At 49.7% G+C, this 16410-nt stretch overlaps 1 protein-coding gene across 3 annotated transcripts; it reads right to left on the bottom strand.

Moving 5' to 3' along the window:
- Positions 1–2015: 2015 nt before the first annotated feature.
- On the bottom strand, positions 2016–15757 carry DET1 (DET1 partner of COP1 E3 ubiquitin ligase). 3 transcript variants are annotated; one of them, XM_076347943.1, is made up of 5 exons: positions 15688–15757; positions 13781–14922; positions 10559–10749; positions 8705–8896; positions 2016–4954 (listed from the first exon to the last, which is right to left on the bottom strand). In XM_076347943.1, exons 2-5 carry the CDS (start codon positions 14861–14863, stop codon positions 4765–4767), a joined length of 1656 nt encoding a protein of 551 aa, XP_076204058.1. In that variant the 5' UTR covers positions 14864–14922; positions 15688–15757; the 3' UTR covers positions 2016–4764. The 3 variants fall into 3 exon arrangements, with proteins under 3 accessions (XP_076204058.1, XP_076204057.1, XP_076204059.1); XM_076347942.1 differs by having other exon boundaries at positions 13781–14889; XM_076347944.1 differs by having other exon boundaries at positions 2016–2436; positions 13781–14889.
- Between the last annotated feature and the right edge of the window lie 653 nt (positions 15758–16410).

The following is a 16410-nucleotide window of genomic DNA, read 5'->3' as shown; positions in this document are numbered from 1 at the left end:
TACAATGTCCTCCACTCCTTGTTAACCAAGCGAGGGCCAACACGTTACCCAGATGCTGCGGCACAGGCCTAAGTGGCTGGGACTAGGGGCACTGTGCCCCTTCCTTGTTCTTCTCGCATGCAGGACCACGGTAGTCGCCCACGAATTACTGGTTTCCAGATTGCTAGTCTAAAACCGGTGCGGTATTTTTATGTCAAAACATCAGGAAAAGAATGTGCAATTCAGGGTTTTTCCCACGTCGGTATTTTTCTGAGAACTCATTTCCTTACGCAGTAAGTACAGCTCTTCTCCGAGAGAAACAAAGGCAAATCAGACCTCAGCCAGCAAACAGTTCTAGCAGGGGATGCTGCTGCCTGATGAGCAGTCAGCCTGGTGGGCAGGTAGTGCCAGGCTGTTACTGCTACAATGACTGACTTTGCACAGCTCAGCCCACATCCCCCGCAGCCCTGGCACAAGGAAAAAAGATAAAAAATAAAAGCCTCTTCACCATTCCCTCTTCCTGAGGAGTATTTGGCCAGAAAAGCTTTTACAACCATATAACAAGACAGGGAAGCATAAGGATTCAGGCACATCAGCAACCTGGGCTCTGAAACTCAGAAAGCAAGGCAAAAGCAAACCCACAAAATCCTGTCCCGTTGCTTGCCCACAGGACCATCTATTTGCTCTGCAGCGTGCACCTATCTGATAAAGGTTCACACCAGGAACGACGAAAGCTGTCAGAGGGCCACATGTCCCGTTGCCATCCAGCCTTTACCATCTCTCTGCCCGCAGCCCTGAGGGATCCTGCAGGAAAAGCTGGCAGAAAAGCAGCAAAACAGAGGGGACAAACAAGACAGACAAAGAGACTTCCTAAAGCATCAGAAATCTGATTCTTCTAGCTGGGTCAAAAGGACCAAGGGAAGCATAATAGACACCAGGACCTGAGCAAGAGGAAGGTCCTATAAGTACACCGAGAACATCAGGCTGCTAAATCAGAGCCAGCCACTCAGTGCTGGAAGGTTAATTGAAAGGAGTCTTTAGTAGGGACACACCGTTAATGTATACAGAGCTTTGATTCTAATGGGATTTCTGTGGCTCACTGTCTAATGCAGTTTATATAAGAAATATTGCAAGTGTCCTGCTTCTGCTACTTTTTTTTTTCTTTAAAAGCAAAGGCAGCACAAGAAGTAATAAACGATGGGATTCTGCTGCCAAACATGATTTCCAAGTCAAGCATCCCCTTGTCACTTAGTGCCTATCTGAAAAGCCACGGGCTCAAGAGCTTTCTGACACACTCGAGGTCTCCAAAGGAAAGCATCAGAGGTCTGCACACACAAAAATGGAGGAAGCGTTCAAAGGAAAGTGGCTTTCATGCCCGAGATGTGGATGCTTAGAGGAACTAACACAAACAGGGATGCTGCTAGATTGTTACAGAGCAGCAGCAGATTACAAGGGGATCCCAGACTTTGGGAAGGTCCCGTCCGCATGTTGTCAGCCACAACGTTCTGCAAAGCTGCATGGCGGCTGGGAGCAGCAGGCAGCCAAAAATCCGAGTGCCCTAGCCCAAGCTAAAAGCAGTGGGTAGGTGATGGCTCTTCTGCTAAGCAAGGTGTGTCATTTGACTTTCATCTCTCGATCATGGATCACCAGCAGAAAATGGCCACAAGGTTAGACAAAAGCTATAAATGGAATAAAGGAAGAGTCTCTGAGTACAAGTTGGGCTAGTAATAATATACAAATTATATTGTGTGTATATATATACGTAAACATATATAGAAAATGTAATTGAAGGCCAAGAATCCCTCCCCCAGCATTAGCTCACATAGACAAGAATTTGAGAAACCTGCAGTAATTACGGAAATGCCTCAGGTAGGAACATCCTTAAGCACACTGGTACTCCAAGTGCCAGGAAGAGGCAGCAAACTCACATGCGATGTGCCTGTGTAGTCCAAGGCATACCCCTGCCGTCTCTCCTGAGCAAAGGGATTCCCATCTGCACCATTAAGATTTTTGGAAGAAAAAGACAATAAATCAGGTTCTTAAAGCAAATTCCGTTTATTCCACTTTTGTCTTGTGTTGCTAACAAATCTTCATCCTAGCCTAGGAAAAATATCAGGTAAAAAATATCTCCCCTTTCCTCCCACCCTCCCCACCGCACACACACTTTTTGTCTCTTAAATAACAGAATCAAAATTTCAAGCATGAGAGACTTTTCTTTCAATACATTTCTGTAATAAAATTAACTCTGTTGTAGATATAAAATGCAGCAGCCAAGACCAGAGGATCTGCTATGCTACTCCAAGGCATTTAGTACCCAGAATGATCAATCAGTTTGTCTGCAAACATAATAAGAAAATACTTAGCACTTACCCAGCACTTTTTATCGATGAATCTCAAAGTGTTTTATAAAAGCTGAAAATATGTTTTTGGCCTCATTTACGGAGAAGAAAACACCAGCTGGAACAGGAAGAGATTTGCCCCCAGTCACAGAACAATTTAATAGCAGAGCTAGGAACAGATCTCTGCTCTCTCAGCCCCAAGTCCAACAATCCGTGCCACGCTCTCTGTTTCACACAGGACGGCCTGAATCTGGCAAAAGCCCTGACTGCAGAAATACTGAAATGGTTTATATTTTTGCCACCAGAAAAAAAAAAAAATCTAAATGGAGATCTGACAGCTATTTTAGTAAGCACTGACCTCCCAGGCTGTGACGCCAAGGAGTAAACCCAGTTTGGAAGGAGCTGCTGAGAGCTTTGGAAAAGGAAAAAAAAAAAAAGTCTCATACTGGAAGTGTGAACAAATGTGAGACTGGTGCAGAAGGAGGTAAATCCATAATCTACAATGTGCAAATGATTCTCCACTTGGAGCTATAATTGAATGTTTGAAGAACGGATCGCAGGATAAAAACCTAAAACCTTGACAAATAGTGTTATTAGATGGAGAGGAACCTGGAGCTAAAGCACACGTTGCCTGACACCTCCTCTATTAGCAGTCTTCTGACCTGAAGTCGCTCCTGACAGACCTGAGAAACCAACAGTGCAAACACCGGGAAAAGAGCGGTGAAATACAATGTCTTACCCTAGAAACATTTTTAGCAAGGCCAGGAAAGGAGAGAAGTACCATGAGACAGAGAGTAAAGGCTGATTCAAGGACCCCAGGGCACCCTCCATTATGAGGTCCACTATTCATGCTATAAGCAGGCACCGACAACCCACACAGTTATTTTCATACGCATTACCATGCAAAATAAGTGCATGACTTCAGTACTGCTCTTCACAGGCACGTGGCCACAAGACATCACCCACAGCTCGTTTTGGTCCAAACAAGACACCCACAGGGTCCTTTAAAGTAGAGGGTCTCCCGTGTATAATCACCCATTTTCTAATGCCCCCTCTGTACCTCCCATGGGAATGGGACAACAGCAGGCTCCAGCTTCCGACAGAGCACCTCATGACGCTGGGATGGTTCCACTGCCTGGCAGCACATGGTCATAAACCAGCCTGCGTGCAGAAAACCCCAAATGTTGGCCTACAACCAAAAACTCCATTTCTAAGAGGGAAAGGCAGGCCAGCATCCTCACCAGCCCGCAGTGGCAGGTAGTATTACACCCAGGAGCTTATTTTATCGGCAGCATAAACACCGCAGTGGTCCAGTCAGCATCGACGCACCAGCCAGCTGTGCTCTGAAGCCTGGGAACAGCAAATCGGGTTCTCACAGAGAACAGCGTATCAAACAGGGATAGGTAAGCAACCTGAGTCAACAAGCTTGTCTCCTAACTGCAAACCTGCAGCAATGCACATTAATTCAGGTCTCCTCCCTCCTTTCTGGGGAAACCCAAATGCTACTAATTCTCCACTGTCGTACTCCAACACACAGGAGGGTGCCAGCAGCTGGGTCTCCCTTCCCCTCAGCAGCAGAACCTGCAGATAGCCGTGAGGATTCACCCCCATGCTGCAGAAAAGTCCTTCCGATGTAAGCAAGGAGCTGCTGTTGCTCCCCACACCCTTCCCAGCCACCCATCTTCCTTCTGTGCCCACCTCCTCGTGCATTAGAGACACAGCCAGCTGCCCTGGCTTTCTGGTATTAACACACCACCTTTCACTTAGGAGCTTTTACAGATACTAAGGCACAAAGATTAAGTGACTTGCATAAGAGTCAGGAACACACCTTGTGTCTCTCAATTGCAGTGATTTCTCACACCTTTTTTCCCTGGCCTTTTGCATATTAAAATCACGTGAGTAGATTGCGTGGATGAGAACAGGATCCCATTTCCCTAGTAATACTGAAGATACAAACACCGGTAGCTGTATTTCTAAGCCCTCCCCGTGGCTTCCATCCATTCCCTCTACGACAGGCTATTTGTGTCGACAAGGTAGAAGAGCACCAGTGCAGAAGGGAACACTCCACAAATGTGTTGCCAAGCTCCATCTTTGCCATCCTAAGACCTACAACAGGAGAAAAAAAGGACATGCCTCTGAGAAACCAGGAAAGGAACCTCAGCTACACTTTGTCCATCAACAGGAATAGGGAACGACAGCAGCGCTTAATGCAGCGGGGACCTCCGTAGTACAAACAGGGTCAGAAGAAACATTCACAGGTCTAACTTGAACGGATCGGCTTTCCACAGCTGAGGGCCCTGCGAGATGCCGGCTGGTAGGAGCTCCCAGGTCAGGTTTCTTGACGAGTGACGGTTTGGTTTCCTAGAAGGCGCGAGTGTCTGGCTTTGGTGCATCTGTGGCAGAGGCCCAGACCCAAGGACAGCAGCCGTCCCGGCTACATGTCGTACTACGTGCAGCTGTGCCTCATGTGGAAGTTAACCACGTACTCTGCGTTAGTGCGCTGCACCGAGATGGCAAAGGGCTCAAAGGGGTGGAAGGTGAATGCAACCAGGCGTCGCACTGTGTGATTGATGGGTCGCCCCAGGAGTCCCGCCTGGATCTCAAACTTCAGGAGGCCAGAATCACGAGCGTAAAATCTGAAAGGAAGAGAAAGTCAATTATGGCTGTTCCCAACTATTGACTTTGCCATCTGGGCTCTTCACACGCAGAGACAAGTGCCTTGTTCAACCTCTGGTATTCCCTCAGGGGCAGGAGGTCCTCAGCTGGGTGTCTGGCGCTTGGCTACACAGGAAAGTCCCTCCTGGGACAGCTAGTTTTCCACTGTCTAGAAAAGTTTGCCTTCATTTTAGTATCATCATCCGTGAGAGAACTCTGCCTGTCACTTTGGTGGACATAGCTGACTTCACAAGAGGGAATAAGTTTGGTCCAGACCCCACCTGTGCTGGGGTCCTCTCTTAATGCAAGCTGCTCCCCTTGATCCCTAAGGCAGATATACCGTACAGAAATGAGCTCACTTCCCTTATTCCTTTATTCTGGGTGTAAGGCCACCCCTTTCCTCTCCTGCTGCTGCCTGGTAGGCTTTACGCTGCTGCTCTTGTGCCTCGCTACACCCCCATTCAGTCGGGGAAGGTGAACAGCTGGATCCAATTCTGCTCAAGGGTGCCGAGTTGTACTTTACAGTTCAAGCGAGGCTTTGCAGTTCCTTTTACATTTCCATCAAAAAAGCATTAACAGGATAGGCTGGGCAGGAAGTACCTGGTGGACAGCATTCAGCTATCACAGCAAGGGCAGAGGTCAAGGAAAACCTTGCCTGTGGGCCAAGCTCATTTGTATCTCCAAACAGGTGAGCTCTGGAACACAGCTTCAGCACAAAGCAAACGTTGCCGAGGGGATGAGGCAAACAGTGCTGAAGAGACAGGCAAGTCTAGGAAGCTCTTTGCTTCTTTAACCTTCTCTGCATACTCTGTGTAACCGACATAAGCCCAGGTTACACCACCGTCCTGTGCTGCTGTGCGAACAGGAGATTCCCTGCGATGACCCCACCCTCCCCAAGACTTTGGTGGAGGTTTCTTGGATGTGGTAGTGGAGGTTTCTGGATGTGGTATCTTCACAAAGCAACTGGGCTCTAACTCAAGTCCTCACCCTGAAGTTGTCTCAGTTTCTCAGACCATTTTCTCTGCTCTTTCACTTTCAGGCACAGAATTGCCATTTTGCCTCCCAGCTGTTTCCTTTTCCACCATCACTTAGTACATGTGGGTATTCTGCATTTTCCTCTGGCTTTAACTCAGAGAATGCTTTTAATATCAGAGCACATTCCCCCCCCCCCGCAGCAATACAATGCACTCAGCTCTCAGCCTGGAAGAACGGGTGATGACAGATACAGGCGATGCTGTTCCAGGAGCAGACATACTCCACATTTTAACAACACAGCCTATTGAGAACCTCATGTTCTTCCTGGAGGGCCACTCTCCTCTCTCTCTGAATCAAAGTGCCAGCCAGCCCTGCCTGAAAATTGCACACAAGAACCCAGCAAGAGAGTCACAATCTTGGTATTTGGCTTTTCAAAAAGCCCTTTCCCTCCTACACAAGGCTGGGTATGCAGAGGGTCATTCTTTAAATAAAGCACAGTCCCCCGTCTACTCCTCTCTCTCTCCCCAATTCACAATAATTTACTACTCAAGATGAAGCTCCCTGTAATCTCAAAGATGTGCTCAGTTTGGTATTTTTAAATCTATTTTTAAAAGTGCTCTGCAATCAGAGGCTGTTTCCATGGGCTCTCACTCTGAGGATAAATTAGGCACTGCAATATAAAATTGTATGTCAACAGAAACAGCCACACTAGCCTTTCAAACAGTATGAAAATGGAAGATTTATCTGCAGACCAATTTTTTGGTTAAACGGCTCCTTATTAGCCATCTAGATGGATTTTAGAGACCCCCTAGTATAGGTAAGGCTGCGTTAGAGCCTCTTCCTCACAAGTGCCATCATTTCACCAGCGAATATCGCTTCAAGAGTCCTGAAAAGATACTGGAAGATGGTGGTGATGGGGAACCTAAAGTCCTTCCCTCCTGAGAGCAAACAGCCACTGGTCTCTCAAGTAGCCAGAGACGAGAGTCGAACCTTCCAGGATGCAGAAAGGCACTAAGGGTTAAAAGCACACAGTGCACAGAGGCACGCTGAAACCGATGTGTAAAAGGTATGGAGGCCTTCCTACCTCACACATCGTGCCAGGAAACTGCACACAGATTATAACACCCTTAGCTGCTGAAGGGTTTTGCACTCCAGCCAATTATAGGACTTGCATTACAAATCCTGTGGCCCCTCATTTCCAAGCCCTCTAACCACAACAGGCAGCGGCACTATTTTATTAATCCCTTTGTTTTGCATGTGAGACACACAGCAGCCCTATTTCAGCTACTGAATGGTTAAGGTTAGCACCTTGCCTTCTGCTTACTTTCCAAAAACCAGGAGCCCCACTGCTCCCAGGCCCTATTCAAGTCCTTACTGACTCTGCATGGCTTTGAGCTTTAAAAGCTCTGGCTCTGAAATGCCGGTTTGCTCAGGGGAAGGAGGGAGGGAAGGTGGCACTTTGCTTTGTTTACTACAAAGACGTAACCACAGCAAATGACTGCGGTTTTGCTCCCTTTTGTCTGCAGGAGCCATACACAGGTTGGCGCTGGCAGACAACTGCCACCCTGCAAGCTTTCCCAACGTCAAGCATGACAAGGGGGAAAGGGCAGGCTTTTCTCTGCAGATAACATGGGAGCTGGAGATCAAACCGAATCGTACAGGCAGAAAAATAAATTAAATATACATAATTTGGGAATTGAGAGCACAGGAATAATCAGATGTTCCCCACCACCTGAGTCAGGGACAGGGGAGACATGAAACCACTTTTTGAGAATGCATTGATGAAAATAAAGTTGGGAAACCGGACAGAATGGTCTCCCTAGGCTGCCTGAGCCCCCAACATGTGTGCAGTCACTAAACAAAGCACTTAGGCATTGAAGCCTCCCTCTGTTTTCAGAGCATAGGTTTGCTTCTGCAGTACTATAAGTGGAAAGACTATTCTGCCTGGAGAACTCAGCCTCTTTGGGCCTTTCAGGCCAGAGATGTTGGATTTTTAACCACTAGTACTTGCAGCCATGTCTGCAGCCAACAAAAAGAAATAAATAGTCCTGGTGTTTCTGCAAGAAGCATTGCAAACCTCCCTATTCCCAAGCTCGGACTTATTGCTTCTGCCAGCATTGAAGACTCAGACAGAAGAGGCACAGAATGGCCCTTACACCTGTCTAAAACTCCTACTACAGAAACAGATTTCCTACAGATCACAGAAAGAAGGGGGGTATGAAGAGGAGTACAGCTCCCAGGGTGAGAACTGTAAACAAGGAAAGTCTGCTAAATCAATACCACAAGGATTCTGAATAACACCTAACCCAGCTGCTATTTTATTCACAGGACAAACCAGATCATCCTTGCCAGCTAAACCCATGTGCTCAAAAGGGATCCTTCCAGCACAGGAAAGCAGGCATCCAGAACCGTAACATTCTGCAGCCCAAACACAACAGCAGGACTGCAAGAAGAGGAGGAGGAACAAGAGCATCCATACGGAAAAGGCTCAGGCTTCACCGCCCAAACCTTCCCCAGGGCAGCTCCGTGAGAAGACCTGAAGAGCCCTCCCACACATACAAGATAAAAGAGTTATGGCAAGGAGAGAGGCCAAGCTTTGTGGGACTGCTGAAATAAACCCTCTGATGAAAGGATGGCGTAAGAGAAAGGCCTCGATCTACTCCCTTTTCTGCACGTTTGATGCCACACGGCAGAGGTGATTTAGAGTTACTCTCGCACTGCTCTCCTCACATACAGCTTCTTGGCCTGTTCCATACCTTATAGGGTGATCACCGCAGGTCTTGGGCCGCTCCATGACTGACACCCACTTGTCATCATAGCTGAAAAGGGAGAGGTCGAGGTACGGGCTGCCACTGTACGACTGGGCGCTGATCGGGAGCTGGCCCAGCAGCCTCCGCACGGCCTCCGTGTGCCCTCCATACTTGGCATTCACAATAGTGTCTTTGAACCTGCAGCAAACCAAGAAACGGGTTTTACTCACAAAGGCCACAGGTGAACAGCACAGCTTAAATAAACTAAGGAGGGACATGGATAGGGAAAGAAAAACAGCAGCAGTGTAAGAACTAAACCAGCTCATTTCCAAAGATGTATCGCAGTGATTCAAGCATCAACCAGTTCTGGTGACCTTTTAATCCTCCCTCATCATTACTGTTTCTGTTCTGAAAGTCCAAACTGACAGAAGGACAAGACTGTGCCTACCCACAAGGTCTGGCCCCAGCTGCTCTGCAGTACAGGAAATGAACAGGATCAGAAACAGGGAGAGATGGATTAGCAGCTTATCAGTCAATCCAAGTTCTACCATGAAGCCTGGAAACAGCATAAGCAAAAGCCAGAGGGTTTCACAGTAACAGTCGAGCCCTTAATGTCGACTTGAGAATCCCCCTCTCCCTAGCCGCTACGTTTTAAATGCGTAAAGGGAGAAACCTTAGATGAGGAAGAACCTTGACAAGAAGGCTAAAGCTCTTCAGAAACTACAGTGAGCTGAAAGTTCTTCCTGGTGGAGAGATTAACACAGGCTGCATTTCTCTTCCCAAATAAAATTTGAGCTTTCCATGTGCAAGAACAGTCAGATCAGTTGCACAGACATCATACATCAAGGAGGATAAAACATTTCCATTTGACCAGAAACACTCAGCCAAAAAGCCAGCTCGCTGTGGATTATGCTCTATTATACTTTGCTATGGAAGTTAAACACTCCTGTTACAGGCCCTTGTAGCCAAGGGGATGAAAAGATTCTCCTCTCTAACACAAGGCAGGAGTTGTTCTTCGGGTGTCTGTGGTGAGCTCTCTCTCATTCTCTCTCCCACTAAGCATTATGGATTTCCTGACAGGCAGCTCTAGAAAGTTACAGACACAGTCAACTTCCTCTTACTTATGTGACATCAACCTAAAAATCAACAGAAGCTTCATGCCCATAAGTGATTGCCAAGTACTTTGGATGATATGAAACAACTCACTGGAAGAACAAAACACCCTGAGTCACATAAAAATATATTCCAAGAGAAATAACACACTCTGCCTCATTAAAACCACATTTGACTGTTAAAGCACATTCTAGAAACTCAGGTTATTTTGATATTTTCCTCAGCTTTCACAAAAGGTCTAGGCAGATGAGTTTCCTTTCTCCTAGCACAGTTTGACGAGAACCACAAGCTTGTGACTGATGTTGGAGGAAATGCCACAGAACAGTTTGATACACACTGAATTCAGAGAACGCCACTTGGCAAAGTACGTCCAATTAGATGACGCTAGCACCTTGACAAATCGTATCTTCAGGGACCTAAGCTACTGGGCAGTAACACTTCAATAACCTCCAGAAGAGTTACTGCTCAAGGAGAGCTGGAAACATCTCTCCCCCAAAATTCCTCTTCCTTCTTCTAAGCGCTGGATTGCCACTGCTTTGTTCCTTCTGTAACAAGACAGATGCTGTGGAATATAAAATCGGATGCATGAGGCTGCAAGATGAACCGTGTACAAGCCAGACCCTTGCATCACCCAGCGACTAAAGGAACTGGTTTTCTCAGGGTTGCCGTTGTTATTTGATACTAGCCTTCAGCTGATGGGGGCGAGCGTGTGTCTATACGGTATAAAGCATGCTCCGAATGGCTCACCGGCGCTGGATCTGCCTGGCAAAGTTGTTGCTGGAAGCTGAGCAGGGGAACTGGACCGCCTCACTGTGCAGGGTGGCATTCCTGAAGAGGTCACAGAAGTTCTCAAACAGCTCCAGCAGCTCATCGGACGTATTCTCGAATACGGCGATAACCTCTGTGGTCACCATGTTGTACACGACGAAGAACGAAGGCTGGGGAGAGAGGCAGAGGCAGCGGTTACCCAGGAGAGCACAGGCGGGGAAGCTGTCCCTTCCTTTTCCCCGCATGACACCGCAGACCCTATCCAAATTTCTCTGCAGCGCAGGAGAATCCCACATCCTCACACTAATCCATTCTGCTATTCAAATGCCTCAACAGGTACCAAATTATCCACCTCTTAACTGTGATTATTTATGAAGAAAACTTAATGGGCTTCCAATTTTCCAACTCAAACTGGATGTCAATATTTCTGTTTCCCTTCCTCTCTGCCCTCCACCAAATCCAAAACACTTTCTAAAGTGCCAAATTTAATTTTCATTCCTGCTGACAAAATGATTTTAAAGCCAGTGCTAGCTGGCCACAAATTATTTTTCCCTTTGCGCAGAGACATTATTTTCTTCCCCTTCTTAATATTTCCATCACACAGAAATAAGCCTTTTCAGTGTACTATGCACTACACCACTGCCCACAAAAAGTTGCGCCCTCCAGGTACCCTGCCAGCACAGAAATGACAATCTGAAAGACATTAATGACTTCTTTTTAATGCCGACATGCTCGTGCAAGAAGCCCCAGGCACTGTGCTGTGGATTGGCTATGGCAGTGTTTCATGGCACGAATGAGCAAGAAATCGAGAAAAAGGTGACATTGTGTCAGTGCAGCTACATCAAAGGGAGACAATGTTCCTATCCCATCGGGAAAGGCCAGATTTAATCCTTGGTCATCAAAGGTAGTTTTCATTAGAGACAGGAGCGCTAACACCCCGGCACCCCAAAGTAAGAACCTGCCCCTACTTCAAAGGTAACTAACTCCCGTGGTATGTGCACGTATCTGCTTAAATCTTCTGTCAATAAAGGCAATTTCTAAATGCTTCACCTCCCGCTCCCAAACAATGCTCAGGGATGACGGCAGGCACTCTGCCCACCCCACCCACCTGCAAATATCACATGGTTTTTTTGTTTTACAGCCCCAAAATAAATTGTCATAATACAATCCAGCCCACACACGTCAAAATGAAGCACGCTAGATGAGGTTACTCACTAGACTACTGCCTAAGGAAAGGGAAGCCCTTCTGAAATACAGGGTTGGAGCAGAGAGAAAATAAGAGGAGACAGCAGAAGGAAAAACTATTTACATCATTGAAGATTGCAGGGAGTATCCTCCAACCTTAAATAAGAAAGTTCTTTTGCCAGGTTGACACAGAGACACATCTACAGGATGCCCCTGACCAGAGAAACTACCCTCACTGCTTTTTAGCAGCACCCGTAACACAGGCAAAACATCGTCACGGCATGGGTGGCAGAAGTCGAGTGTCGCAGAAATCACGCACGCAGCAAAGCTGTCAAGTCTACCAACACAAGCCTAGAACAACAACAACAAACCCCAAGCTACACATACACAGCACACAATTAAAAATCTTGAAGGATCCGGCGCAGACCCTGACAATATACAAGCAACCCACAAGCACGAACAGCGAATTCCTCATCCTTCTTGGCAGAGAAGCCAGAGAGAAGAGAGGAGCCTGAAACTGGATGAAACCTCATGTTCCTCTCTGACATACGAAAGAAAAATCAGAGCTTTAGGTATTTTGTGAGCCAAGTTTTCTTCAGGAAGCCCTAACCCAAAGCCTACATTCAGGCAGGTCTGCGGAGACTGCTCCACATCTGGAATTATCTCCTGAAAGAACCGAGAAATGAGGTGCTTTTCCTCCAGCAGGAAACACACCGCCTGAGGAACGCCGCAAACAAACCACGACCTGCATCTTAAAGTAACCCTCGGGTGAAGGGAGTCAAGAGCACGCTGCAGCAAACCAGGCACAAAAGCCTTGGTAACCACAGCAGAGCGCGGAGCAGAGCCTACCACAAACTTTTACATCAGGGTCAGGAGCACCGTTCCGGATACCAGCAACGAGCAGAACGCCGCAGGCCACTTCCACAAAGTTTTCATGTTTTTGAGACAGCCACTCAATTTTACACAAATGGGTAAAATTGATTAGATTAAGCCTCACCTGTTCCCTCCCAAAGTAATTCCCCCAAACAAACACCACATAAGAGAAAAATAAAACAAACCAGAGTCATCTTCCAGGAAGAATTAGACTAAGGCAACACACAAAGAACTACTGTTCATTTCTTCTAGGATCTAAGTCCTGGATCTGGCAGACAGGGAGGAAGAGAAGGGTATGAAAGAAAAACAAACACCAGGGAACAATCAGACCTACATGCAGCACTAGAGGTTTATTACAAATTCTTGCTAAATTCTTTCAACAGAATAAAAAACAAGCGGATTAAAGGAATAGAACAGGTTAAAAAAATATCCCTCTCAGTTTCACAGAGCTCAAAACCTGACCACCACTTTAACAGTAGTGAAAAGAGATGATCAACCTGCGGGATGGTGAAACGTCTGGAGGGACCCAGCACTGACTGAGCTACATTTGCTCTAATTCAACTTCTTTAGTACTAAACTGAAAGGAGAAGCAACTGGCACATTAGCTAGATCTAAGAGCTGCTACTCTAATTTGGAGAGATCACAAATACTATCTCTCACTGAAGCTTGAAAGAGTAAGTATGTAGACAGAACAGAAACGGTAATTCTACTGGGGAAAAAAGAAGACTATTATATTTGAAAAACATGCTTGAAGGTACACGAGAAAAGGGGGAGACTACCTCTACAATATAGGTGTACTATATGAAATTTCAGCTAAAAAAAAAATCAGCTGGGGATCTGGGAGGGGAAGAGGGTTGTGCGGCACCTGTGAGCACGGGGAACAATCTCTGACAAAAGGAGACACGATAACCACGTCAGATCTTTTCTCTCTCATTTTTAGTTGAGAAGGAAGCGATGAAATTATGAGAGCAAAAGATATGAAAGTTGTTCAATATCAGAGGCGTCAAATGTTCACACAAGAATGAAGTACCGGGGATCCTAAACAACATTCACAGGCTCAGCTAAGAAACGCAGCTCACAGCATTGTACCTGCTTGAGCACTTGCCCCAAAGCAACGAGCAGCCCGAGGAGGCAAGGCAGTACCTGGGAAGGATCCGTCACCCGCAGCGTGACCACGTCTTCACTAGTGTATTTGATAAATAGATGGTTCTCATCCAAAAGCTGCATCTTCCACATGCGGAGCTGCCTCAGCTGATCAAAGTACTGGAAGAACCTTCTTTTTGCTATAGCGCTTCCGTCCTGCTCGGCCCTTCGCCACAGGTACACCAGCAGCCTGTGCTTCAAAGAGTTTATGAAGGGCTCTTTGTAGGGGTTGGCCATCCCCGTCTGAGTGTCCCGCTGCACCTCGGGATACACCGCAGACAGAGTCAAGAGATCGTCCTCGTAGCAGAAGCGGCCGATAGTCCGTACGTCGATGAACGTACCCTCAGGTGTTACCTGAAAGACGTGAATAGTCTGTTGCTGCACAGAGAGAATGGCCAAGATGTTCTTATAGAGGTACAGCCCCTGGTTGTGAGACAGGATGACTTTGTCACATTTGAAAGTCCGTGTGTCACAAAGTCTGCCCGTGTGGAGGTCTATGATATGCAAGGAATAATCCTCCAGGGGGGACCGGGGATTAGGGGTCACCGACTCGCTGTTGCGGTAAACCTCGAAGAAGGGAGGGTGAGGCTCCTCGGGCAGGTACGCGGCAGAGCCGACGATCACATACCGACAGTCGTCGGTGAACAAGCTGCACTCGCGGTTCAAGTGCTCCCCGTTGGAGGCCACGTTGGTGATATGGAGCAGGACAAAGAAGCGTTCAAAGAGCCGCCCCCGGATGTTGACAGATCTTTGGTCATTGCCGTTGGCCAGGATCTCTCCCTCGTAGCCTTGCAGGAGGTCTTCCGCCGCCTGGCAGCCTTGATACTCGTAGATCTCCAGAGAGGTCTGGTCAGAGGAGAAGGCGATGAAGTAGCGGCCGTCAGGGGAGAACTTGCGCAAGAAGCAGGGTGGCTTCTCCACGTTGACCACTGTGAAGTTGGGGAAGACGTTCTGGTGGAAAACGCGGACTTGGTGCCAGTGGGTGCCGGCTTTGCCCGAGCTGATCCGGCGGCGCTCCAGGCGGTGGATGACATTCTGGTTCTGGATGCGGCGGGGCCTGATTGTGGGGGCGTCATGGTCCATGGTCAGAGCTCTACCTCATCTTCGCCCTGCCGGGGAGAGAGCACACACGTGCCCTGCGACTACACAGAGACGGGGGGAGAATTCAGGGTACTGAGGGACCTGCTCGCAGAACTGGGGCTGGGGAAAGCCCCATAGCACCCAGGGAGTGGCGGGGGGGTGTCAGCTGAGAGGTGCAGACATGCCTTTGGAAGGGGGGAGACAACACAGGAGGACACCAGGGAGTGGTGGAGAGACTGGGAGAGAGACCTCAGTGGGAAATACCAGGGGGGAGCCGAGAGGGAACCCCAACGTGCTGAGGGCCGATAGGATCTGCAGGCCTGTCTGCTGAAGAGAGAAACACGGGGAAGGGACCGGGAGGGGGTGGAGGGAGCCGGGGAGGGGGTCAGGCACAGGTGGGCACCAAGGGAACGGAGGGAGCCCCCAGACACGGAGGAGGGAGTCCGAGGAGCCGGGGATAATCCGTAGACCTGCTCGCTGACCGGCTGGCGCAGGGGGGCAGCTCGGAAAGAACGGAGGGAGCTGGGGGCGGGGGAGCACAGGAGGGGCCACCGGGAGGAGAGGGGCGGCCTACGGGCCTGCCTGCCGAGGGGGGCCGCAGGGAGCCCCGGGTACCCGGGGGTTGCGGAGGGACTCTGGGCTCCAGGGGAAGCCTAGGGGAAGCTGCGGGCCCGCCTGCCGATGCGACCGGGGCCCCCAGCTGCTCTCCCGCTGGCCCGGAGGGTGAAGGGACACGGGGGAACCGGTGCCCGCGGTGGCCTCCTAGCCGGGCAAGGACCCGGGGGGGGGGCGGGTGCGGGGCGGGAGGAGGCCGCGGCTGCGCTCACCGCTCGGGCCCGGCGCCGGGGCCCGCCGCCGCCGCCGCTCACTCTATGGCCGCCGCCATCTTTCCGCCACCGCACGACGACGCGCCGTGACGGCGGCGGCGAGAGGGTCTCACCCCCCCCGACTTCCGCTTCCGGCCGCCGAGCCAGCGAGGCGGGCCGAGCAGGGCCAGACTGTCAGCAGACCTGGGGGGCCCGCGCCCCCTGGCGGGGGGAGGGAGCGCTGCGGGGCGCTCCCGGGCACCCCCTGCACCCACCCTGCACCCATCCGGCACCCCCTGCACCCATCCGGCACCCCCTGCAACCCTGCACCCATCCGGCACCCCCTGCACCCACCCTGCACCCATCCGGCACCCCCTGCACCCACCCTGCACCCATCCGGCACCCTCTGCAACCCTGCACCCATCCGGCACCCCCTGCACCCACCCTGCACCCATCCGGCACCCCCTGCAACCCTGCACCCGCCGGGCACCCCCTGCACCCACCCTGCACCCCCTGCAACCCTGCACCCATCCAGCACCCACCCTGCACCCATCCGGCACCCCCTGCAACCCTGCACCCGCCGTGCACCCCCTGCACCCATCCGGCACCCCCTGCAACTCTGCACCCATCCGGCACCCCCTGCAACCCTGCACCCACCCTGCACCCATCCGGCACCCCCTGCAACCCTGCACTCCGTGCACCCCCTGCACCCACCCTGCACCCATCCGGCACCCCCTGCAACCC

The sequence above is a fragment of the Aptenodytes patagonicus genome, chromosome 10, assembly GCF_965638725.1.
Source record: "Aptenodytes patagonicus chromosome 10, bAptPat1.pri.cur, whole genome shotgun sequence".
In the NCBI taxonomy this organism is placed as follows: domain Eukaryota; kingdom Metazoa; phylum Chordata; class Aves; order Sphenisciformes; family Spheniscidae; genus Aptenodytes; species Aptenodytes patagonicus.
This window is presented reverse-complemented; position numbering and strand designations above follow the sequence as displayed.